The 24,683-nt window shown below is 55.8% G+C and overlaps 2 protein-coding genes and 1 gene segment (V, D, J or C); 1 reads left to right on the top strand and 2 right to left on the bottom strand.

The window, feature by feature from the left end:
- The first annotated feature begins 630 nt into the window (after positions 1 to 630).
- On the top strand, positions 631 to 1,333 carry LOC142821265 (Ig heavy chain V region MOPC 21-like). The segment is given in 2 exon segments: positions 631 to 682; positions 1,062 to 1,333. Coding segments are annotated over 2 exon segments (324 nt in total).
- An 8,501-nt stretch (positions 1,334 to 9,834) lies between these two features.
- LOC142821264 (granzyme H-like) lies at positions 9,835 to 11,740 on the bottom strand. Its single transcript, XM_075912100.1, is given in 5 exon segments — positions 9,835 to 10,098; positions 10,401 to 10,673; positions 10,992 to 11,070; positions 11,072 to 11,125; positions 11,583 to 11,740. Coding segments are annotated over 5 exon segments (720 nt in total). The 3' UTR covers positions 9,835 to 9,942.
- Positions 11,741 to 15,878: 4,138 nt separating this feature from the next.
- LOC142821215 (mast cell protease 1A-like) lies at positions 15,879 to 19,053 on the bottom strand. The gene is made up of 4 exons (XM_075912065.1): positions 18,666 to 19,053; positions 17,668 to 17,803; positions 17,148 to 17,420; positions 15,879 to 16,860 (listed from the first exon to the last, which is right to left on the bottom strand). The coding sequence occupies exons 1-4, from the start codon at positions 18,764 to 18,766 to the stop codon at positions 16,723 to 16,725; spliced, it is 648 nt and encodes a 215-aa protein (XP_075768180.1). The 5' UTR covers positions 18,767 to 19,053; the 3' UTR covers positions 15,879 to 16,722.
- Between the last annotated feature and the right edge of the window lie 5,630 nt (positions 19,054 to 24,683).

Here is a 24,683-nt window from a genome sequence, read left to right as displayed (position 1 = left end):
TCCATCGCCACCTTCTGGAAAGGCTCCTCTATGATGGGCAGTGGTCTCAGCGCAGCTTTCTTCCTGTCTTGGGCCTTCCCCACTTGCTGGCAGGAGTCGCAGGACCGGCAGTACCTCTGCACGGCCACAAATATCCCCTGCCAGTAGAAGTTTTGGAGCAGTTTCGAGGGGCCGGCTGCCAGGATTTTTTGTTGAGAATAAATAAATCCCCGCAACCGCACACAAAGAAGAGTCACAGCCGTTTTCTCTGGGCTCTGCACAGGTCATGCAAGCCAGGGGAAGAACCCCTCCCCCGTAAGGGCCAATGAGACTAAATGTCTGAGCTAATTAACAACTGCGCCCAACCTAACCAGATGCCGAGTGGCAGAGGGAGCAGGACGCAGCAGCCTGTCACACGCTGTTGGCTCATTCACAAGACCCTGCGGCCCAATCACGTAAGAGCCATTTCCACTCGGCAGAGGCAACCTGTCAGGCAGAGCGAGGGTTTGACTCCAGGTTTTCCAAAGCACCCGTGTGGCCCTAAGCCAGGCAGGGCACGTTCCTACCCGCACCCAGGGCTCAGTGCAGGGCCCGCACCCAAATCACCGGCTGATTTTAACCCTTTCGCGTTCCAGCGCCAGGCCTGCGGGGATGCGCTTTGTCCCAGTGATCACAGCAGTGTTCTCCTGTGACCTGCCGCAGGGTGCGGCCGGGGCGCGTGAAACCAACGCGGTTCCCTTCCTGGCTGTAAGTCGGTGTGTAAACCCGCCCTGAGCTCAGGGCTTTATACCCACGGGCCCTTCCAGTCCCGCCTCGGGCCGCTAGCAAAACACGCACATCCATGGCCAAGCCTTGTGCTTAAATCCGAAGCGCCCAGAGACACTTTCCAGCCCACTCCCCCCCGTCTGCAGACCTGGGCCTATTTCTCCTACTTCACTCCCTTTATCATGCTGTCCGGGCGGGGTTTTCTCCTCTTGCTAACAGCTCTCTCCGGTGCGTTCTTGTGCCGGTGAATTACACCCGTTTGCCGATCGGTTCTGTGTGCGCGTCGGGTGCCTGACTGGCTTGTTCTTTGTTCGCAGGTGCCCGCTGCGATGGGGAGCTGGTGGAGTCTGGGGAAGGACTCAGAAAACCAGGCGAGTCCCTCACACTCTCCTGCAAAGCCGCTGGATTCTCTTTCTCCAGCTACTCGATGAACTGGGTGCGCCAGGCTCCCAGGAACGGGCTGCAGTGGGTGGCCCGGATCAGACACGATTCAGAAACAACCCACTACACAGATTCGGTCAAAGGGCGCTTCACCGTCTCCAGGGACAATCCCAAAAACCTGCTGTCCCTGCAAATGACCTGCCTGTAGTGACACACACTGACACAAAACGTGCCAGAGATTCTACAAGAACCCAGCCTGCACCCTCTGCCTTGAGTTGCCTGGCAGTGACCGTGCAGCAGAGGGAACAGGGTTGAGAACAGGCATCAGTGTGAATCAAAATTCTGCCCTGAACTTTTAACTCCGCACCTCCCTGGCCTTGTCAATGGCTGAGCTACGGCTGGAGACCGGGATCAGGGCTGGGATTTCCAAATTGTATTCCTGAGGGAGCCTGTGGCTCCCTCACAGAGAGATGTGGGCAGGGACAGAGCGCGGCGTTAGAAAAAGCCAGCCAGGCCCACAGCTCTCCCTGCCCCCTGCCACATTCTGTGCCCCTCGCTCCGCTGCTCCCGCTTCTCCTCACCCCCTGCCAATCTCCCCGCAGACCAGGCTGAGAGAACCGACAGCAAAGTGCATGAAAACACGCTAGTTACACCCCTCTCTCGCAGCCAGGCTGAGCTTTGCCACTCGTTACCATACATATGGGCACCTCAGTCCTTTTATAATCCCTTCGGAGCTTCGCAGCCCCTCAGCCTGGGCACATCGGTTTGAATTCTGGAAGGACTGGAGTCCGGGGGAGCCGGACAGCCACCTGCCTGCGGCTCTCAGTAGGCGCTCAGAGCCAGATCCCCGAAGGGAATTCCAATTACCAATAAGCAGATGTCAATAATCGATAACGCTTGAATTTGGGATGCATCAGGCATAAGTGTTTGGGGGTTGGAACAAGGAAGGGTTCGGAATAACTGGAGTCCCAGCGCCCAAAATTCGATTTCTTCGGTGCCTGCTTTGTTTACACCAATGAACTGACACCAGACACTAATGAAACAGACAGGAGCAGAGTGAGAGTGTTTCATTCACTCTGGGATTTTGTTTTTTCCTCCTTTGCAGCAATGAGGAAAGCGAGTGTGTGTGTGTGAGAGAGAGAGAGAGAGAGAGGGGGGGGAGACTATGTCTGCAGAGGGGCCTTTTGATTGACTCCTTCTCGCCCCTCCCTTGGGGGATGCCTCGTTATGCAAATCCCCGCTCCGGGCTCTGAGCTAAAGAAGCGGCTCCCGTGAGTGCAAAACTGACGTGTCCTCCCCTCCTAGTGCACCATGAACTCTCCGCTCCTCCCGCTGCTCCTCCTGGCCCTGGCCCGGGGTGAGTCTCGGTGCGAGGTGGCGCGGGTTGGGGGAGGAGGCAGGTGGGTTGGAGTCTGACCGATCCCTGCTTTTCCCAGGTGCTCTGTCCCAGTTCCGGCTCCAGGAGTCCGGCCCGAGCGTGGTGAAGCCTGGAGAGACCCTCACACTCACCTGCTCTGTCACCGGGGCCACCATCACCAGCAGCTACTGGTGGCACTGGATACGCCAGGCTCCGGGCCAGGGGCTGGAGTGGATGGGAGGATGGACCGCGAGCTCATACTACAACCCGTCCCTGCAAGGCCGCATCACCATCACCGTGGATTCTTCCAGCACCAAGTACTATCTGCGGCTCAGCGCGCTGACAGCTGCAGACACTGCCACGTATTTCTGTGCCAGAGGCTACACAGTGACACGGAGCGAAGCAGGGACCGGCACAAAAAGGGGAAGCGGATTCTGAGCAGGGCAGTGAAGCCGGAGGAGTAGAGAGCTTAGCCCAGAGCCCCTCCTGTCCTCACACGGACACTGACAGGGCTGAGTCCTCCGGCAAGGAGCAACAGGAAACCCCCTGCTCCCGCTCCCACTCCCCCGCCCATACACACACCGGCAGGCAGGGGATACTGGAATGGGAACTCCCTGATTTAAATCCCCGGTTCCTTAGGACACAGATTCATGGGTTTGGATGGGGCTTAGAGAGACCATCCCGTACAACCCCCTGCGCTCCTGGCCTGGCTCAGTGTTATCTAGACCGTCCCTGAGAGGTGCCCTTTGCCGCAGCTGGGGATAAAGTAGAAAAACTCTTAATCTGGGTTAGATCTGGCAAAGGTCCATTAGCGTTGCTGTGCAAGGGCTGGGAGGGGTTCAACAAGCGGTTCCGCCTCCGCCCCCCTGAGCAACTCCAACCCTTAAGAAAACGGAGAGACACCTCCCCGGGCCTCTGTCAGGGCATCTGGATGGGTTAGTTTTGCTTTCTCTTTCAGTAGGTCTTTATGGAAATGGGGAATGTCTGCACTTTGGAAACGAAAGGGGCTGTCTTGGACCATGAAGTAGAACAGTTGAAAGATACATTGTCAGCAGGGTATCACGGCCTAGATCCTGGGTTTAATTCCCCGTGGCGCCTTCTTGTGACCTTTGCTCATCTCTGATCTCCTTTTCCATTGTCCTTCTGGGAAACAGAAGAGTCCTCCACTGGCCACCCGAGTAATGGCTTCTAAAGGAAAAGGCTTATTGGAGAGGAGCGTTGGAAATAATGAAACCTGGAGCTAGTGAAGAGGCTGCTGGGATTGGCCTTGGCAGGGTGGTTGCTCTGACTGCAAATGCTGGGACATGACAGCCAGACCGACACGCCCTTGTGATTCCCTGGGGGTGTCAGCGCCCCGAGAGCGCAGCCTCTGCAGATCCTGTAGCAATGGAGAGTTACTCTCCTTTCACCTCTCCTTGGATGTTCAATGGCAACACTTCCAGCAGTCGGGAGAAAAGTCCTGGAGAGCAACACCAGGGCTTAACTAGCAGGAGACCCACTTGTCCGCTAGATGGCACTAAAGGGACAACCTCTGTTTTTATTCTCAAGTGAAGCCTCCCCTTTACTGCCATCTAGCGGGAACGTGGCTCTCCTGTTTTTCTAGACAGATAAATTACAATTACAGCATCATTAAGGCCTGAACTCCAGTGCAGGTTCGGTTCCTCCTTTGGGTACCGGTGCTCGCTGTTTTCTGTGTCGCTGTGTGTCTCTCCCGGCGCAGCAATAGGGGGCCGTCTCTGCAGCTAGCAGCGAGCGGAGCTGCAGGGAGACTTGGTTCTTGAAGGAGTCTGGACGGAAGAGCTGTACTCTGGGTACCAGGTGGAACCCCAACATACTCGTCTCAGGCACTGAGGCCCTGTCCCGGGAGGCTGCCAGATCCAGATACACCGCTGGGGATGGAGACACTCGAGACAGCGAAGGTCAGAGTGAGGCTCTGGGGGCTTCAGTGCCCCCGGGCCGGACTGGACCATCTGGGGAGCGGGGCATCCACCCCGGGGATATCCGGAATGGGGGGAGGGGAGACACCCAGGAGTCAGGGATCTTCAAAGCGCGATCGGACCCCAGGCGCCAAATGTCCGGGCTGGACACAGAGGGGCTCGCAGCGCTGCTTCACTGAGTCTCGAAGGAGCTGGAGGGCTCGCAACTCACGTGTGTCTCTCCGAAACCTGCAGCCCGTCTAGTGTGCGGGGGCCTGCTCCCCTTTCAGGGTCTCTGGTGAATGGGCGCCCCCCCCCCCCCACGCTGCTCCAGTCCGGATCCCAGCTGTGTGTTTGGCCTCCATTCTCCTCCCCCAAGGCTCTGTGGCGGGGGGGGGGGGGGGGACACCATAAAGAAAGGCCGGCTGCTCACAGGCGCTATCCCGCTACTGAGCAACATGGGAGCTTTGACCTGCTCCGTTCCGACCTGGGCTGGTTCGCTCCTCCTAAGGCAACCTGGGGACCCCCATGTCGATGCAGCCCTCAGCACAGACACCGACTCAGCACAGCCCCCTGCAGCCCAGACCTCCTGAGTTCAAACGATCCGCCGGCTTCAGCCTCCCTGGGCGCTGGGATCCCAGGCACCCGACTCAAGGTTCAAGCTCTGCGGTTTGAGGCGCTGGCCAGAGCGGGCGCCAGGGAGCTGCGCTAATGCCGCTCCCCGCACATGATCTAAGGTGCCCCGGGTGTTTCGGGGGCTCCATTCCCATCGGTCAAACTGGGCGCATGGGGGGGAAGAGGGGACCTGCCCCAGCCGCACACACACAGGCTGGTGCTTCTTTTCCGAGCGCTGCTGGAGGCTGGAGGCATCCGCAGTTCAGGGGACCCTGCTGGGCCACGTTCGGCCTTGACACAGTCACTGCTGGGAAGTTTGAGGGCCGGGGAGAGGGGAGCCGGGTCAGAAATGGAGCAGGTCAGAGCTCTGGGCGGGGCGCACTGAGAACCGGGCGCCCCTGGGACTAGCTGGGGCCGAGCCAGACCCGGTCTGTGTTGATACCGTCGCGCGCTCCATTCTCAGGGCTGGGCCCAACCCTCTCCCCTCCCCCCCATGGCCCGTGTTCCAAGGGCAATGCCAAGGGAGATGCCAATACCACATGGCGCCTGCGCTCGGTTCCACTGGACAGAGAGTTCAAGGTGCAGCCTGGCTTTGGTAGCCAGCCGGGCGCCATGGCAGGTGTTTGTGATCCCAGCGCCCGGGAGGCTGAGACCGGTGGATCGCTTGAGCTCCGGAGTTTTGGGCTGCTGGGGACTGTGCCAAGTGAGTGTCCTCACTCAGCGGGCGGCTCTCAGCCGGAATGTCACCCCTAGAAATGTGCCGCCCCAAGTATGTGCTTGCTTTTCTGGTGCTTACAGTCGGCCCTGGTTCTAGGAGATAGGCATCTCTATTGATTTATTTAAAGATCCACATGATGGCAGCAAAACTTCACATCTGAGCATGATGCTGGAATCCGGAGTTAAAATCCCCATTTATTCCGATTACCTTCAAAAGGAGGGTGACAGGCCAGGGGCTGGAGCGGAGATCCTGGTGCCAGTTCGAGGTTACACCCTGCTCTGTCCACCCAACGTGACCCACCTCCAGTGAATGCAATAAAAGCTCTTGGGGGGGGGCTCATCCAGATCTCCTCTGAGAACCAGAGGCACCCAGCAGAGAGGGGCCGGCCTCTGTGCCCTGACCCCACTCCCTAGCAGAAATTCTGGGGACTCCAGGCAGAAAGAAAGTGGAGGGGACCCCACTTGCTTCAGCCCAGGGTCCCACCACACTGCAATCCACTTCTGCCTACTCCTAGTGCCACTCTCTGTCCTCCCATCCTGGTACCCCCCAAAACTCCCTCCCTGCATTTCCAGCCTCTTATCTCCCCACCCCTTGTGTCCATGCTCTTCCCATGAGTAGGTTCCCCCATTCCCAGCCTCACCCCACTGCTCCCCGTGCCCCCCAGTACTCACCTCAGGTCACCCTCAGGGGGGTGCTCCCCAGGCTGCCGTGTCTCACCACACACAAAGTTCAGTAAAGGAAAATCCCTTCTTCCGTGGGGCAGGAACAGCCCAATAAAGTGTTGTTAAACTCCTGCTCCTTGTTCCCAGCTGTCTCTGTTCTAACGTGAGTTCCCCTTAGGGGAGGGTTTCTGTGAGCCCAGCAGAACAGCCCCAGCAGCTTATTCCACAGCTGTGATGTTTGAGAGGGACTAGCCAGAGAGACAGGACTTTGTACCAGGTGGGAATAGGAGACACAGCGACAGTCTGTCTAAATGACACCCCTTTTCCGAGAAAGGGATGTGGTCTAGGCTCATCGAAACTGAAAATGAAGCTGGCATCTGAATACAAATACCAGGTTAATGGGCAGTACTATGCACAAGGTGTGTCCCATGAGCTTGGACGCTGAATGGGGCTGGGCTTCGGGCACCGTGTCCCCTGGGACGACTGACCGTCTCTCTGTGTTCTGTACAGATGGACCAGCTGTCGGAGGGAGGGGGACTGCACCACCTGGGATAGCCTCCCGCACCCCACATTTCCTAGGGCCCCCGCGTCCCATGGCCAAGTCCCAGCGACAGCACCTGGGGGTACTCTGAGTGCTGCACCAAACCCTGCAGGGCTAGGTTTAGGAGGAGCCACGGCTACCGCAGGAGAGCTGCTGGGACCTGCTTGCCTAGGGCCACTCACGCAATGACTTCCTCTCCCTTGTGCAGAGCATGCTGCCCTCTCCCTCTCCAGCCTCTGCTCCCACTCCAGCTGTCGCTCCTCCTCCCACTCCCACTTCTCCCTCCCCACCTTCCGCATCCTGCCGAGGCCCCCACAGCCATGGTGGTGGGATCCACAGAGTCCAGCGCCCCTCCCAGACCCAACCCTGAGCCTCTCCTCCCCCTTCCTCTCCCTTCCAGCTCCTTCCTCCCTCCCTCAAGGTTCTCAGCACCCTCCTTCTTCCACCCTCTCTCCTCCCCTCTCCCAGTCTCTTTCTCCAGCCTCGCCTCAGTTTTGTTGACCCCAGAGTAAAAATGCAGAAGGTTTTCAGAAGAAAAGTGCCCTTTCTTTTTTCATCAAGAAAAGAGGGCAGGGGGAAGGGAGGCATAAGGGCTGGGTCGGCAGTGAGCGGTGAAGCTGAAGCCCCCAGAAGATGGGGAGAGAATCACTGGTACCCCGGGGAGAAGCTCTCCCTCAGGGCCACCTGGATGCACCTAGCACCTGCTCATATGCCCTGCCTTTGTGCTCAGCCTCTACCCTGGCAGGAAGGCCTCCCCCTTCCCTTCACACATGTTGTGCAATACCCAGCACGTAGCCATCACACACGGGAGGTTGTGCTCCCTCAAGTCCAGGCAGGTGAGGAGGCATCTGAACTGCGCCTTTAAGCGTCCAAAGGTGCGCTCAACAACTGTGTGTGTCCGGCTCAGCCTGGCATTGAACACTGCTCAAGAGGGGATGAGGTGGCCGGTGTAGGGCTTCATGAGCCACGGCTATAGGGGATGGGCCACTTCCTCCACCCGGCAGATGGGCATGTTCACGAACCCCAACCTGCTGGTGCCATCAGGGAAGAAAGTCCCCAGGTGCAGCTTCTGGAACATGCATGAGTTACGGATCACACCTGTGTCACACGCCTTCCCCAACCACCCTACTGAGATGTTCATGAACTGGCCCTGGTGGTCAGTCACGGCCTGCAAGACCACCAAGAAGCATTCCTTGTGAGATAGGGTAGATAGAGGTTTAGGGATGGAAGGCTGCATGGACGGACGGGTGGATGGGAATTGGAAGATTAGATCTGGTTGCAGCTAGAACTTCTTCAAACCCCTCCCCATTTTTCCAGACGCAGTGGCGTCAGGACTAAGGACAAGTCACGGCACAAGTTCCTTTTCTCCTCTGAGTAACTTTTGTGCCCCTTCCAGCCAATGGGGAAACCTCCCACTTCGAGGGGTTCAGGTCCCACCTACACCCCCAGATCCTCACTGTGGATAACATCACTGAACCCAGGAGTCTTAGCACCCACCCAAGAGCATTAACCACCAGCCCAGCCTCCCCGTCCGCTCCTGGCATGGGCAGGTCCAGCCGCTGCTCTGGTGGGCAAAGTAGGATGCATCAATGTCTGGATCTTTTGCAACTTGCCTTTATTACTGGCTGGCTGTGGAGTAAGTAGCAAAGCAAGGGAGCTGAGCAAAATGCAGCCGGGCAGGGGACTGGGGCAGTAGAGGATCAGGGCTGATGTTTGATCGGCAGCAGATCAGAACAGATGTCCCAGAGTTCTCTCCAGCTGGACTGGCTGCGTCCCGGACCGGGTGTGTTTGGAGTGAGCGGTGGATGCTCCAGGGGCCAGCATGGAGGGAAGGCCCAGAGAGGGCAGGGCCGGGGGCGGTTCCAGCGGGGATGTGCAGGTGGACATTACGGGAAGGATCTCACACAATCCGTAACTCGCCCGGCTCACACCGGGGAGAGCAGCAACCTGCCGGGTCCACACAAGGGTTTGGCTCCTCACGAACATGGTCCAGCTGCTCCCTAGCCAAGGGGCAGAACCCGGCCCTGAACCTGGATCTTTAGTCTCCTGAGGCGTTGGGCACGACCAGAACAGAAGAGTGGCTGGGGGAGGGGACTGCAGCTTGCAAGGGGGAGGAAACTCAGGCTGGGATGTGGGGCATTGAGCCCCATTGCCGATGAAGCCTGACACCTGGCACTCTCCAAGGCACAGGAGCGAGGCAGAGCCGGGCTGTGCAGTGACCCCTGGGGGGACTCAGGCCTGAAGCTGACTCATTTCATCCTGGATCCAACTGATAAAAGCAGAGACTCTGGTGTACATGCCAGGGATTTTCCCAGCGATGAATAGCCGGGAGACCATTCCCTGGGCTTTTCCATTGCACACCAGGGGGCCGCCGGAGTCGCCCTGCAGAACAAACCAGGACATGGATCCTCCACCCCCACCTCCACACCATCCCCTAGTTGGGTCCCGGGAACCAGCCATCATTCTGACAGAAGCCTCTGACTCTGGGGAGGAGCTGGGATTTGCAGCCAGCCCAGAGAGCTCCCGGCTCTGTTCCCCATGGGATCCCGTCCCTGCGTACTCACCGGCCCCACGGCTGGCGGTTCTCAGCATCAGGACCAGGATCTGCATGAGCACCAATATCTAGGGAAATCAGCAGGCCTTGAGTCTGAACCCTGGGGGATTTATAGGGCCAGCAGCAAGATCTCCAGCTGTGGGCCAATCGGACCTTGCAGGGACCCTTAGGGTACATCTAGACTACTGCGTTTTGTCGACAAAGCAAGCCGCTTTGTCGACAGAACTCCGTAGTCTGGACGCAGTGTTACAGGCAATAACACCTTCTGTCGACAGAGCTCCTAAACCCTCTCAGCTCCTGCCTGGATGCTCATAGGCTGAGGGCTGCCTGAGTGGACCAAGGACGGGGGGAGATCAGTCAGCTTAGGGGAGTGGACTCAGCCCCCTGGAATGCTGCCCCACATCCGGGCACTTCCAAAGCAAACAAGCGGCGCAGCTCCGGCCTAGGCAGGGATTCACAGCCGGGGTCTGTCCCGCAGCCTCTTCATTATCTTTTTGAGCCAAGGCAAAAAGGCGGAGATTTTCATGTAAACGCCGGGAGCTTTGCAAGGCCCCCAGGAGACGATGCCCTGGGCTGTGTCATCACACACCAGGGGCCCCCCGGAGTCGCCCTGTGAAACAGAACAAGCCACAGATGGAAAACAGCCCCAGGAGTCAGTCCCCGCTGATACCCGGCCCCGTGACACCCCTGATGTCTTCCCTGGCTCTGCTTACACCTCGAGTCCCAGGCTCAGCAACTCACCCCGTTCCCGGTCAAGCTGGTTCCTGCAGCTCCCCAAAAGAAGAGTAGAAGTGTTCCCCTTCACCTCTCCAGCACCGGGCACGGCCTGGTCACCACTCGACCTGCCACCCACCAACACCTCACTCATCACACAGATTCATGAAGACACCCAGAAGCAGGCAGGGGACTTACCTGGGCAGAGTCCCTGCAGTAGGAGGGGTTCCCCACACACATCATGGTCTTGGGGCTGTAGTGACCATATAGCCAAACAGGTTTCCTCGGACATGCGGCATCCGGCATCACCTGCACCTCCACCTCCTGGAGCATGTCTGGGTAATAGGAACTCTCTGTGCTGGTGAAGCCCCAGCCAGCGATGCTGCAGACGGTGTAAGGTTTCACTTTCTCTTTCACGTTCGGCAGCTTCACTATATCAACCCAGCTGTTCAGCTCCGCATTGGACTTCAGCTGAGAGAGCACAAGGAAGACGGGAATGTCAGAGTCAGACGGGCCACGGGCATGCAATAAGATCAATGTTGCAGCAGTGTGAGGTCACTGGGGGTGGGGGAAGGGATGGGGGGCGGTACCTGCATCAGTGTGAGGTCACTGGGGGTGGGGGATGGGATGGGGGCGGTACCTGCAGCAGTGTGAGGTCACTGGGGGTGGGGGATGGGATGGGGGCAGTACCTGCAGCAGCGTGAGGTCACTGGGGGCGGGGGATGGGATGGGGGTGGTACCTGCAGCAGTGTGAGGTCACTGGGGGCGGGGGATGGGATGGGGCGGTACCTGCAGCAGCATGATGTCATTGTTTAAGGTCTCCCTATTGTATTGCCGATGGGGGATCTGCCGGCGCACAGGGATCTCGTCGGCTCCGTTCCTGTTGGCGGATGTTATGGGCTCCCAGGTACACAGTGATCCGGCTGTAAACACCAAACGCAACACAGGGATTGTCAGGGGGTCGGGGGCAGGGGGCAGGGGATTTGCTCTTACATACTGATGTCCCTGTGTCTCATCTCCTTTGCATCCCCATCACTCCTTCCTGCTGTACTGACCCCTCCCCCCAGCCCAGTGCCCTGCACAGCTGCCCTGGGGCTGTGACCACTCCCTGCACCATACTGGGCCATGCTACAGACCCCAGCTGGGGCAACTGGCCACAGCCTCATTGATGTACCCAGCCCTGGGGCTGGGCTGCGGTTTGCAGAAGCCCTAGAGACTCACTGACGGCCCCATAAAAGATCAGATCCCTGAGATCCTTTCCCCCAGCCTGGCCTCTCTACCCATCCTCTGCCCCCCATGCCCATGCCACAGTTCCCAGCTCCCCCTCCCCCACCGCCACTGACCCCACCCGCCCCCACTTCCCAGCCCAGAGGCACTTACTCGCCCTGGCAGTGAGCGGCCGTCAGCACAAAGTTCTCCGCCACCAGGAACCCGCCGCAGCGATAAGTCTCCTCTCCATGCTGGATGTCCAGAAAGGCCATGTAGGGCCTGGAGTGGGGCTGGGCTTCCTTGCCCGATGATCTCACCTGCGGGGCCATACAAAGGGCTCCTTCAACTCCCTGGACAGGGACTAAGCCCCCCTTCCCAAAGGGGGGCTCCCACAGCCTACTTCCACCCCCCTGATGCTCTCCCTGGGGCATCCCAGTGCCTGATCCCTGCCCCCTGCTCTGGTCTGCCTCACGCTGCCCCCCGCCCACGGGGCTGGAGGGTCAATCAACTGTTCTGAAGAGGTTGGGTGGAGAATTGGTGCCAAAAGCACTGGACGTGGGCCAGTAATTGCTCTGTGTAGTACCAGCCACCCCAAGAGTGGTCCACTATTGCCCTGCCTCGCATTCACAGCTCTGCAGGCCAACGTCACCCCAGGCTGGTCCAGCCAGTCCCCAGCAGGGCACGGACGGGGCTTCTGTGGCTGCTGCTTCTTCACCCACCCACAAGGACCAGGCTGGGCTGCTCCTCTCCCGACTCACCGAAGTATCGGTGACCGAGGAAGTGGCTTCAACTGAATGAATCCTAGCCCAGGGAGCACTTTCTCCCTTCCCAGCTTGGCTGGATTTTTTTTTTATTTTTTTTTTTGTGCAACCTGTCTTTTTCCTTCCATTGCTGGACATGTTGAAGGGACAATTTTTCAGAATGAAAAAAAATAGTTTGGGGGTTGAAAGTGAAAAGTGAGACTATCCCTCGGGAAAACAACAAATCTTCTGGGATCTGCTCAGCAAAAGGCGCCAGGCGGGTGGGCGGGAGTGTTGGAAAATCTCCCCTTTAAGGAATGGCAGAGATTGGCTTTACTGTGGGAGCTAGACCCAGGTCAGGGACCACTTACTGTGCTAGTCACTGCACAGACCCACCCATCCCTTCTGGGTTCAAAAAGACACAGAATCATTTTTGTCCTTTAAGGGGAATTGGATACCCGAGAGCATATTGCTAAGCATTTAGGTGCCTGATTTCCATCCATGACAATAAGAGACCCATAGACAGGTTAACGTCCCCCCCATAGATCGTGGGATGAGCTGGAAAAGGATCCCAAGTTGCTTAGGTCCGAGCCCTTAACCTTGGGCAGCAAGAGCAGGGACCTCTCTCCAGTATCTGCTCCTTGAGTCTCTTCGGCCACCCTGCCGGTGGCTCGTAGCAAGTGGGGGACACGACTTAGCAGTGGCATCTCAGAGAAGCCATCTGGAAGCTGATCCACCCACCCCCATAGGCCGAGAGTCCCAGAGCTACTCAGGGGAGGCTGCAGGGGTCCCAATAGGCCCTTGCGCCAGGTAGTTCAGGGGAAGACCCTCACTCACCCCACAGTCCCCTACCCTGCATGGGCCCCTCTCCGCACACCCCCAGCTCCCTTCCCCCACTCACCAGCCCAGCCCCCAAGGGGCAGGAGGAAGACCCAGGGGAGAAGTCCCACCACCAAACGCTGCATCGTCAGAGCCATCCCGGGCCAGGCACGGAGCCGCTCCCTCCAGCCTGAGGCTTTTATGGACTAGGTGGAGGCAGGGCCAGCCAATCACAGGGCCACATACACTCCTGCCCGGGAACATCAATTGCAGATGGGGCCACAGTGAAGAGATGCCCATTGGGCAATTCTCAGGTAATGGCCGTGCCCACCTAGCGGGAGGTTTCCTCTCTGCTCCGGTCCCTGGCCTGGCGCCATGGCCAACAGGGCCCCTGCCCGTCCATCTGCCTGAGGATGTGGCTAACACGGCCACCCACTGCATGGCCCTGGCTGAGGATGTGGTTAACACTGACCTGCACAACCACTGGTGCTAGAAACGCTCCCGGGCCTTTCTGCAGCGAGATGTCACAGCCCCGAGATTTCAGGGGGGCCAGGAGGGCCAATTCCTGCCCCTCTGCTCACTCCAGAGACCGGACCCACTTGCTGGCAGTAGGAGACCCGGGGCCTTTTCCCTCTAGGGCAGAGGGACCAAAGTTTGGCTCACGGGCCATATCAGTCCCTTCTGCACTGCCCTGAGCTCCCACCTTAGGATGGTCCCCAGCTCCTCCCCATCTGGACCCTTCACCCCAGCTTCAGCTCCCCCAACACAGGGGCCGTGCGCTTCTCAGGTATGGCGGTGACACAGCCAGCCTAGGGCATCGGGTGGCACTAAGGAGGGAGGGCTGGTGCACCCCATACAGCTCCCCTGCCACACCCCATGAATCCTCATATCCCCACATAAGTAACCTCCCTCTTAGAGCCCCTCCCCCAACTGCGCCCCATAGACAGCACCTCCCCCAGGGTGGTAACATCCCCATTCGTGCCCCCATCCAGTGTCAGGTCCAGTATGCGACCCTCAGGCCAAAGGACTTGTCCGCACCTGCCCTAGGACATGTCTGTGCAACTATCACAGCTCCTTTTCCCTCTGTCTGCCCTTTCCCATCCCCATGGGCTGTGCACAACACAGATCAGTATCGGCGCAGGGTGAGAAGTCACACCCTGCCCACTGTGTGAGATAGAGATGGGTGGTTCTGATCTCCCTGATACCCGCCTACCATCTCCGACCTTGTGTACGTGACACCCAAAGCGTCGCTACCCCCACGCCAGGTGTCGGGTGACAGACGCTTCTGCCGCATTCAGTGTGTCGGCCCTCAACAGAGCTCAGCCCCATCCCCTGTCGATTTGGTCCCTGGCCATTGGGGGAGGTGTCATCTCCCTCCAGGGAATGGATCACACAGAACCATGAGCATCCCTGGCCCAGCCATATCTGTGTAGAAGGTCCCAACCAATCCCCGTGGAGGCTCTGGGTCAGGTCAGCGACCCCTACTGGAGCAACCAGCCATGTCCAACTGGCAGGTGGGTCCGTAACTGGAAGGGTGGGGAGATGATTCTCCAATAGATGTATGGGCACTAGATGTTCCAGGAGTTGGGGGAAGAAGCGGAATTGAACCAGGCAGGACTACCAGGCCTACAAGGAATATGGGGTATTGAACTGGACCTTGGACACAGATCCGGTTATTTTCTTTGTCTTGTGTTCTGGATCAACTTCTCTGTGGGCCCCTGTACACTGTGGCTACGTCTACACTGGCATGATTTTCCGGAAATATGGAAAACTGTTCCATTTTAAGCTATAACTATTTCCGGAAAAAGTGCGTCTACATTGGCCACGGACGCTATTCCGCAAAAAAGCCCAGACCATCATTTTCGCGATCGGGGCTTTTTTGCGGAAAAGACTACTGGGCTGTCTACACTGACCCTTTTCCGGAACAGTTTTCCGGATAAAGGACTTTTGCCCGAACGGGAGCAGCATAGTTTTTCTGGAAAAGCAGCTGATTTCTTACAGTAGATCGTCAGTGCTTTTCCGGAAATTCAAGGGGCCAGTGTAGACAGCTGGCAAGTTATTCCGGAAAAGCGGCTGCTTTTCCAGAATCAATGGCCCACTGTAGACACAGCCTGTATGTTTTAAACTGTAGCCCAGCGGTACTGTGTTCTCTCTGTTTTAATCTGTTCTCTCTCAGTTGCTCTGTAACACCCGGCAACGCGGAATGCTTTATCGAGTACATCTTTTGTTTAGTTCCTAAAATCTCCTTTTTTTTTTTTTGAGGCAACAGCTGGATTCTTCTGGCCTGGCAGGTACCAGGAGGTCTGTGTGTGCCTGCCTAAGGCAGAGAGGTCAACTTTTAGGGTGCGTCTAAACTACATGGCTCCATCGATGGAGCCATGTAGATGAGGCTGATCGGCAAAGGGAAATGAAGCCGCGATTTAAATAATCGCAGCTTCATTTAAATTTAAATGGCTGCTGCACTGAGCCAACAAACAGCTGATCAGCTGTTTGTCGGCTCAGCGCCCTAGTCTGGACGCTTGCAGTAAAGGAGCTAGGGGGTGCTCCTCTGGTAGAAGTTCGAAGTGCTTTCTTGTTCAGTTCAAGAAGAAAGGGGGTTTTGGTTCCCTTGCTGGTGGCAGTTATCACCCATAGCCAGGGGATCTGTGACTTAGGGGAGATTTTAAGCAGAAGCCCATGGAGACAAGGGATTTAAGATCTCTTGTGGGCCCCACCTTCTGCACTTGGAATGCCAGAGTGGGGAACAGCCTTGCTAAGACCCAAGCCCAGCCTTCCCCCATAGGAGTGACACCCCCAACCACTACCCAATCCCTGGCCAAGGCAGCAGCTGCTCTGGATTTTGCAATTCGGGGTGATCACTCAGACCCACAGTCGCCTTTTTTTGGAACTTCATTTTTATTCAGTGCTGACCATGAAACAGGGAGCAAAATGCAGCAAGGCAGGGGTGGGGCAGGCTGAGAGAGGTGGGAAAGAGGGATCAGCCCTGGGGATCGATCTGAAATTGCTCGGCATGGCTGTTGCTCCAGTCCCTTCCAGCTGCCTGGCCGGCGCAGAGCTCAGGAGTGTCTGGAACGGACATTGTCCCCCGGGAACCAACCGTGGCAGGTTTAACGTGGCCCAGCAGGGTGGAGGATGGTGAGGATTTGCCAGAAACCTCATCAACCGGCTGATGCGGGGGAAAGCCACAAACCGCCAGGTCTACCCCAGGGTTGGGCTTGGGTTCAGAACCCCACGAGAAATCCAGCAGGGAAAGGCAGCCAGTGGGTTGGGATTTCCCTATGGGAGCTTTGCCTAAGCCTGGCTCCTAACTCCCCTAGGCTCCTGTCTTCATTGTAACGGGTTGGGGGCCCATGGAGCACAGGGCAGGCAGCAGGTTAAACGTGGCCCAGCAGCGCAGGGGATGGTGAAGATCTGCCACAAACATCACTTGACTGGTGGGGAGATCCCCAAACCGCCAGGTCTGCCCCAGGGCTGGGGTCGTGTCCAGTGCCCCAGAGGACATGAACCTGGGAAGAGGCAGGCCACACAACTGGGATTTACCAATGGGAACTGGGCTTGAATGCAGCTCCTAACTCCCCTAGGCTCTCTTCCTTGATGCTTATGGGCTGGGGGCTTCCTGAGTATAGCAGTGATTTGTGGGTACAAAATGGGGGAGGGGGAGCCCCTTGCAAAGCAGCCCTACATCTGTCTCCTCCAAAGCACAGAAGCAGCGCAGCTCCATCCGGGGCAGCAATTCACAGCCGGGCTCCGGGCTACAGCCTCCTCATTGTGCGTTCGATCCAGGGGACGAAGGTGGAGACTTTTACGTACACGGAGGGAGCTTTGCAAATCCCCCAGGAGACGATGCCCTGGGCTTTTCCCCCACACACCACGGGGCCCCCGGAGTCGCCCTGCGAAACAGGAGAAGCCACAAATGGAAAACAGCTCAAGGAGTCGTTTCTCGCTGATACCTGGATCAGCAACACCCCCCGGTCTCCACTTGACCCCTCCCATCACCCAGATGGATTCAACCCCCCCCCCCCCACACACACACTGTCCTGCTGGTCGCTGCTTCCCCGTAAGATGCGACACTTCCCCACTAGCTTTTCCACCACTTAGTCCAACATTTTCTGGTTAGAGCAGCTTCATCAATCCCAACCACTTCTCAAGAGGGGTGAACACGAGGGGCGGGAGGCACCTTGGCCGAGTCATTCAGAAAGGCTGGGTCCCCCACACACATCATGCTGCACGGGTTATAGCGACGGTACGGCTTGTACGGGTGTCTCAGACATGTGGCATCCGGCATCACCACCACGTCCACTTCCTGGAGCGTGTCCGAGAGACAATCAACAGTGGGCAGAGTCCGGCCCCAGCCAGCAACGTTGCAAGTGGTCCACGGTGCAACTCTCTCCCCGGAGCAGGGCAGGGCGAGGGTACCAACCCATCTGTTCAGGACCGCAACGTTTTCCAGCTGGGAGAAAAGAAACAAAGTTAAATAGGAGTGTTGCAGTCAAAACCTGGCTGGTATGGGCAGCAGTGTGAGGTCATGGGGGGTGGGGGATGGGATGGGGGCGGTACCTGCAGCAGTGTGAGGTCACTGGGGGTGGGGAATGGGATGGGGTGGTACCTGCAGCAGTGGGAGGTCACTGGGGGTGGGGGATGGGATGGGGCGGTACCTGCAGCAGTGTGAGGTCACGGTGTGGGGGATGGGGCGGTACCTGCAGCAGCATGATGTCATTGTTTAAAGTCTCCCTGTTGTACTGTGGGTGGGGGATCTGCCGGCAGACCTGGATCCGTTGTCGGTACCGTTCCCGAAGCTTGACATTATGGGCTCCCAGAAGCACAGTGATGTTGCTGCGAAAGCCAAGAGCAACCTGCTAAGATTGGTCTGGCTCACTAATTCTTGTCTCGCTGGGATGGGGCAGCCTGGGACTCTCTGGATGGGTCTCAAGTTCCTTCCCTTCCCCTTGAGTGTCTGCTCCTCCCCAGCTCAGCACTCTATAAAAATCATGAGTGGTCTATAAAATCATGAGTGGTGTGGAGAGGGCTGATAAAGCAAAGTTATTTATTAGTTCCCATAATAGAAGAACTAGAGGACACCAAATGAAATTAATGGGTAGCAGGTTTAAAACTAATAAAAGGAAGTTCTTCTTCACACAGCGTGTTGTCAACCTGTGGAACTCCTTGCCAGAAGAGGCGGTGAAGGCTAGGACTATAATAGAGTTTAAAGAGAAGCTAGATAATTTCATGGAGGTAAGATCCATAAAAGGCTATTAGCCAGGGGATAAAATGGTGTCCTTGGCCTCTGTCAGAGGCTGGAGAGGGACGGCAGGAGACAAATCACTTGATCATTGTCTTCGGTCCACCCTCTCTGGGGCACCTGGTGCTGGCCACTGTCGGTAAACAGGATACTGGGCTAGATGGACCTTTGGTCTGACCCAGTACGGCCGTTCTTATGCCCTGGGGCTATGACCCCTCCCTGTCCTGTGCTTTAGCCCCATTGATTTGCCAAGTGCTGGGTTTCGTCCGTGGGTCACAGAGGCCCCTAGAGACTTTCCGACGCCCCCTGAGCAGGTCAGACCCTTGGGCTCTGCTCCCCCAGCCTGGCCTCCCTCTGCTCCTTCCCTGCGCCCCCCCCATGCTGACACCAGAGCTCCCGGATCCCCATCCTCCACTGACCCCACCCACCCCCACATCCCAGCCCAGAGGCACTTACTCTCCCTGGCAACGAGCAGCCGTCAGCACAAAGTTCTCCGCCACCAGGAACCCACCACATCTAATCCTCTCATCTCTGCGTTGTATTTCCAGATACGCCATGTAGGGCCTGGAGTGGGGCTGGGCTTCCTTTCCCCCGATGATCTCACCTGGGGGGAGGCCAGGTCCATACAGAGAGCCCCCTCAACTCGCTGGGCTGGGATCCAACTCCCCATCCACACTGATAGCCTCCAAGGGTCTTCCCTCCCTCTCTGATCCTCCCTCAGAGCATCCGTGTCTCTGGATCTCTGCCCCCTGCCCAGCTCTGCCCCACACCGGGCCCGCATCGGCTGGAAGGGAAATATGCAACTCTAACCCCACTGAGCGGGCAATCTGGAGCGGGGCACTATTCACCCTGCTTCGCCTTGTGCTCACCGCACTGTGCACTGAAGTCACCCCAGGCTGGTCCAGCCACTCGCCAGCAGGGCACGGACGGAGCTTCTCAGGATGCCCCCTCCCCCAGCTACAGACTTGGATACGGTAGAGACTAACAAATATAGATTTTTCTTCATGTATCTATGATCATGAAGTTTTGTGGGTGAAACCCACTTCATTGGTGTGTTGGAGCGGAAACAACAGACTGTATGGTAAATAGTACAGCAAAAGTAGTTTCCTGTCAATTGTAGGACCTGTGTTCATGAAGTGCCGTAACGAGGCTAAATGTGTCCCTTTCATTGCTTTTGATGTGAAAATGCAAATATCAAAGGCAGGGGAAATGAGCTTTGTACTGCATTAACCAGTTAATGTTTTTGTTCAAGCCCAGGGTACCGGTATCAAATCTGTCGATTTGAGATTCTACAGACTCTCTCTGCAATTGGCTAGTGAAATCCTTTTGTAGAAGAATGGCTACCTTTAAACCTATGATCGAGGGGCCAGAAAGGTTAAAATGCTCTCCTACAGGTTCATGTTCTGATTCATGGGAAAGCACCCAGGAATCCTGGCTCCCAGGCCTCTGTGACCAGGTGCTGCCCATTAGCTGACTCGAGAGTGGTTGGGAGATATTTCCTGTAACTCCGAGGAGGGTGCTCCTGTCTGCGGTTGATGGTGTACTTGTCTTGCCTGTCATAGAATTATAGAACCATAGAGCTGGAAGAGACCTCAGCAGGTCATCAAGTCCAGCCCCCTGTCCAAGGCAGGACCAATCCTAATTAAATCAACCCAGCCAGGGCTTTGTTAAGCTGGGACTTAAAAATCTCTAGGGATGGAGGTTCCACTACCTCTCTAGGGAACCCATCCCAGCAGCGGCAGATTTAGGGCAGGGCAAACGGGGCGGCTGTCCTGGGTCCCATGCTACCCAAGGCCCCACGCATGCGCCGTGTCAAAGGGGGAGGCCCTGCGAAATTGTGCTGCCCTGGGCCCCACAGCACTCTCATCCCCCCGCTGCATCTCAGTGCTTCACAACCCTCCTAGAAAATAGAGTTTTTCCTAATACCAATCTAGACTCCCACACTGTAACTTTAGATGATGGGTCCTCATTCTGCCATTTGTCACTACTGAGAACAGCCTCTCTCCAGCCTTTTGGAACCTCCCTTCAGGAAGTTGAAGGCTGCTCTCAAATCCCCCCTCACTCTTCTCTTCTGCAGACTAAACAGACCCAACTCCCTCAGCCTCTCCTCGTAGGTCCTGTGCCCCAGCCCCGGAATCATTTTCGTCTCCCTCTGCTGGCCCCTCTCCAATGCGTCCACATCCTTTCTGTAGTGGGGGGCCCAGAACTGGACACAATCCTCCAGATGTGGCCTCCCCAGAGCTGAATAAAGGAGAATAATCACTTCTCTGGATCTGCTGGCAATGCTCCTCTTAATGCACCTAAATAACCATTGACCTAAATAAACAACTAAAAGGTCTAATTTCTGCTGCTCTGCACTACAAAGGCTGAAGCAGCACAGAGAAAATGTAATTGCTATAGAAGAATTGCTGGTTTTTGCAATTGTATTGTGCTTTTATGAAATTTACGGCCACCTACATTTTTATGGACTTTATGGACATGTCCAATTGAGGCTAATTTTGTATGGACTGTTCATACATGTACTGATGGTTGGTAAGCCCACTGAGACGGCTTCTGTTTGGTGGAGCAGTAGAGTTAAGGCAGCTTGTGCCTGTCCTAGCTCTGCCCCACTCCTGAAAGCAGCTGGCGTGTACAGTGATGGCTCCATGGTGCCATGTTCTGCCCCACTCCGATAGGCACCGAGCCCACAGCTTCTACTGGCCACAGCTCCCTGTTATCGACCAGTGGAAGCTGCAAGAGAGGTGTCTTCCATCAAGGATTGCATGGGAGCGCTCCCTTCTCTGCCTTTTTCAGGGACATGTCAGCCCCGTCCAGGAGCACCACTTACCATGGGGATCACAACCCCAACCTTGGCAGGTTCCCCAAGTAGTACAAGGGCCCTACCATCAATCAAATGTTAGCTCCGCCCCCTACCCCGGCAGTCCCGTCTCCCCTGTCACCGGAAGTCTCGCCCTTGGTGGTAATACATCCGGGGTCAAGAAGGACAGGTGACCGGAAATAAGGGGTGTCATGTGACCCCTCTAAGGACTCGCCCTGCCTCCCTCTACCAATCAGGAAGGGTTTTTTCCCCATGTGGGACCACCCCATGAGCCGCTTTGACCAATCGGGGGGCAGTTCCAGGATCGGATGACCCACCCAGAAGTGGGTCATGTGACCCTTCTAAGAGCTTCCCATGACACCCTCATGGGCAAGAAGTTTAAAGAGTCTATAAAACAAATGCCCAGGGCCTTAACTTTCACACACATTAGTTTACTACCCTGAGTGATCAGTTCTAGGCACATCTTTTCCTTCAGTAGCTGTCTAACGACTAAGTACACATCGTAGCCTTTGGAATTGTGTGCTATGAATGTGTTGTCAAGGAACTCTTTGCCAATAAATGTCTTAACGAACATAGAGACACACTCACTACCCTTAAATTCCCAGGATTTTTCTGGTTTTACGGCCATAGCAAAAATGTAATTGGGGGTGTGCAACCCAGTCTCCTGCGTGCATTCGAAATCATAAAAAATATACTCTGAGGATTCGGGCTTTCTAAGGCTGTCCATAAAACAGAGATGATTGTCTATGTTGCCAACAAGAAAGCCCTTACACTGATTACAGCGCAACCGCTTGTCCACGGAAGACTGACACTCATCACACAAAGTTTTAGACAGGCATTCGACTTGTTTTTTCAATGCGCCGTCTATGTGTGACTAAGAACACTTTGGATTGACAAAATAGTCTACAGCTAGGACACCTCAGTGACACGCCCACGCTGTCTGAGCACGCTCCGCTCAAGCAGAGGCAGCAACAATACCTGCAAGAGTGGTCGTGACTGTACACTGTGTGGCAAAACTCAATTTTTCGCTCCGAACAACTTTTTCACATCCAGAACCCCATAGTAATGCTCATCGTGCAACAGGATAAAATTGTCTTGGGGTACACCGGGCCCTCCATTTTAAAAAAGCCCCAGCCGCCTTTCGCCGTATACAGCACCACCTGTATGTTAACTCCTAAATGCTGTTCAAACTTTGCTACGCCGCTGAGCATAACCTGTTTTGGATCTGACCACCCCAGTTTCTCGTGAAGCTCTCTCACCCCCTCTAACAATTTGGCGTCCGTAGGTTTACGATGGGACATGACGGCCAAGAGCCCGCCCGCAAAACACAGATTGATACCGGTGTAAGCCAAGTCTACTAAACATCGTCTCTTTTTATGAATAATTTGACTACTAAGGAGAGAATTTAAAACTCTATGAACACCCCAACCCCTGTTTTTTACAACTGTCACAAGGAGGCGCAATGTTCCATTGAGGTGCAACTCTCTATTACTCTGGAACACCTTTGAGGTCTGGTTTAAAAAATCTTCAGCAGTCAGCTCGTCCCTAGTTCTTCTGACCGAAAACAAAGGGTTAGTTAAATTACGGCTCTCTAAACGTAACTGAACATAATCATCAGGGCCTACCCTACCATTAACGTCATCTAGAACTAACTGTATTCCCCTACGCATGGCTTCAATAACCTGTTCAGCTGAATTTATTTGCTCAAGATTGACAAAATGAAATTCCTCACAATACACTTACCCCACAAATCTAGGTACTTCACGTTGCCAACTTCTCGCTCTCTCCACATACGACTCTGGATTTTCACAGGCACTTGAGGGTTCCTCTTCGGGCCCATCAGGGGCATCTTCTGCCTCAGATGCTATTTCAGAGTCAGAGCGGTCTCCGTGAAATTCATCAGGACTAGCCAGGGACCCGTCTACAGACTCACCACCCCGCAGGTCAGAAGCCATTTTGTGAGCCTCCAGCAGGGGGCATCTCTTTTTGGTATTTATTCCTCATCACCTCTTTAGGATTTTTTAAAAATTTTGCAGTCATCTTGGCCTGGAACTTTTTGGAGGCCACCAGTTCATTAACCAAATGCTGTCCCCTCTCTTTCTTTTAGGCCCCCTGAGGATACAGAGTTCCTCAGTTTTCTGAATGAAGCATCAAACTCTTCCCCCATACTAGAATATGGGGGAGCTGTGATGAGCTTATGGTTTTGGGAGAATGGTTTGTCAGTCCTTGGTTTTTTATTCACAACCCCTAGAGCACGTGCTCCGGGTTTGTGAATGTGTGTGGTTTTGCGCACGTTCAGAACCCCTAGAGCGCGTGCTCCGGGTTTGTGAATGTGGGCGTTTTTGCTCACAGTTCTCAGGGCTTGGTGTGGTGGTGACCGCTGAGGAACTGGAGTTGTGTTTGTGTGGCTGCAACACCTCGGCATTGCAGGAGTTTTCAGTCATTGGTTTTTTATTCACAACCCCTAGAGCGCATGCTCCGGGTTTGTGAATGTGTGTGGTTTTGCGCACGTTCAGAACCCCTAGAGCGTGTGCTCCGGGTTTGTGAATGTGGGCGTTTTTGCTCACAGTTCTCAGGGCTTGGTGTGGCAGTAGTCGCTGAGGAACTGGAGTTGTGTTTGTGTGGCTGCGACACCTCGGCATTGCAGGAGTTTTCAGTCCTTGGTTTTTTATTCACAACCCCTAGAGCGCGTGCTCCGGGTTTGTGAATGTGTGTGGTTTTGCGCACGTTCAGAACCCCTAGAGCGCCTGCTCCGGGTTTGTGAATGTGGGCGATTTTGCTCACTGTTCTCAGGGCTTGGTGTGGCAGTGGCCGCTGAGGAACTGGAGTAGTGTTTGTGTGGCTGCAATACCTCGGCATTGCAGGAGTTTTCAGTCCTTGGTTTTTTATTCACAACCCCTAGAGCACGTGCTCCGGGTTTGTGAATGTGTGTGGTTTTGCGCACGTTCAGAACCCCTAGAGCGCGTGCTCCGGGTTTGTGAATGTGGGCGTTTTTGCTCACAGTTCTCAGGGCTTGGTGTGGTGGTGACCGCTGAGGAACTGGAGTTGTGTTTGTGTGGCTGCAATACCTCGGCATTGCAGGAGTTTTCAGTCCTTGGTTTTTTATTCACAACCCCTAGAGCGCGTGCTCCGGGTTTGTGAATGTGTGTGGTTTTGCGCACGTTCAGAACCCCTAGAGCGCGTGCTCCGGGTTTGTGAATGTGGGCGATTTTGCTCACTGTTCTCAGGGCTTGGTGTGGCAGTGGCCGCTGAGGAACTGGAGTAGTGTTTGTGTGGCTGCAATACCTCGGCATTGCAGGAGTTTTCAGTCCTTGGTTTTTTATTCACAACCCCTAGAGCGCGTGCTCCGGGTTTGTGAATGTGTGTGGTTTTGCGCACGTTCAGAACCCCTAGAGCGCGTGCTCCGGGTTTGTGAATGTGGGCGATTTTGCTCACAGTTTCCTCAGGGCTTGGTGTGGCAGTGGCCGCTGAGGAACTGGAGTTGTGGTTGCATGGTTGTTTCTTACCAGAGTCTTTTGTTTTGTCCTTGGGTTTGACGTATGTGAGGTTCCGACCGCCCGGATGCTTCATCTGCATTCTTGTGGTGTTTTGCGTTGTTAAGGGTCTCAAAGCAGATTCCTGGTTCTTTGGCAGTTCTGGAGAAGGTGTCCTTGTAG

This window comes from Pelodiscus sinensis, chromosome 30 (assembly GCF_049634645.1).
Source record: "Pelodiscus sinensis isolate JC-2024 chromosome 30, ASM4963464v1, whole genome shotgun sequence".
Lineage (NCBI taxonomy): Eukaryota > Metazoa > Chordata > Testudines > Trionychidae > Pelodiscus > Pelodiscus sinensis.
The sequence above is the reverse complement of the archived record's forward strand: the minus strand, read 5'-3'. Positions and strand labels throughout refer to the sequence as shown.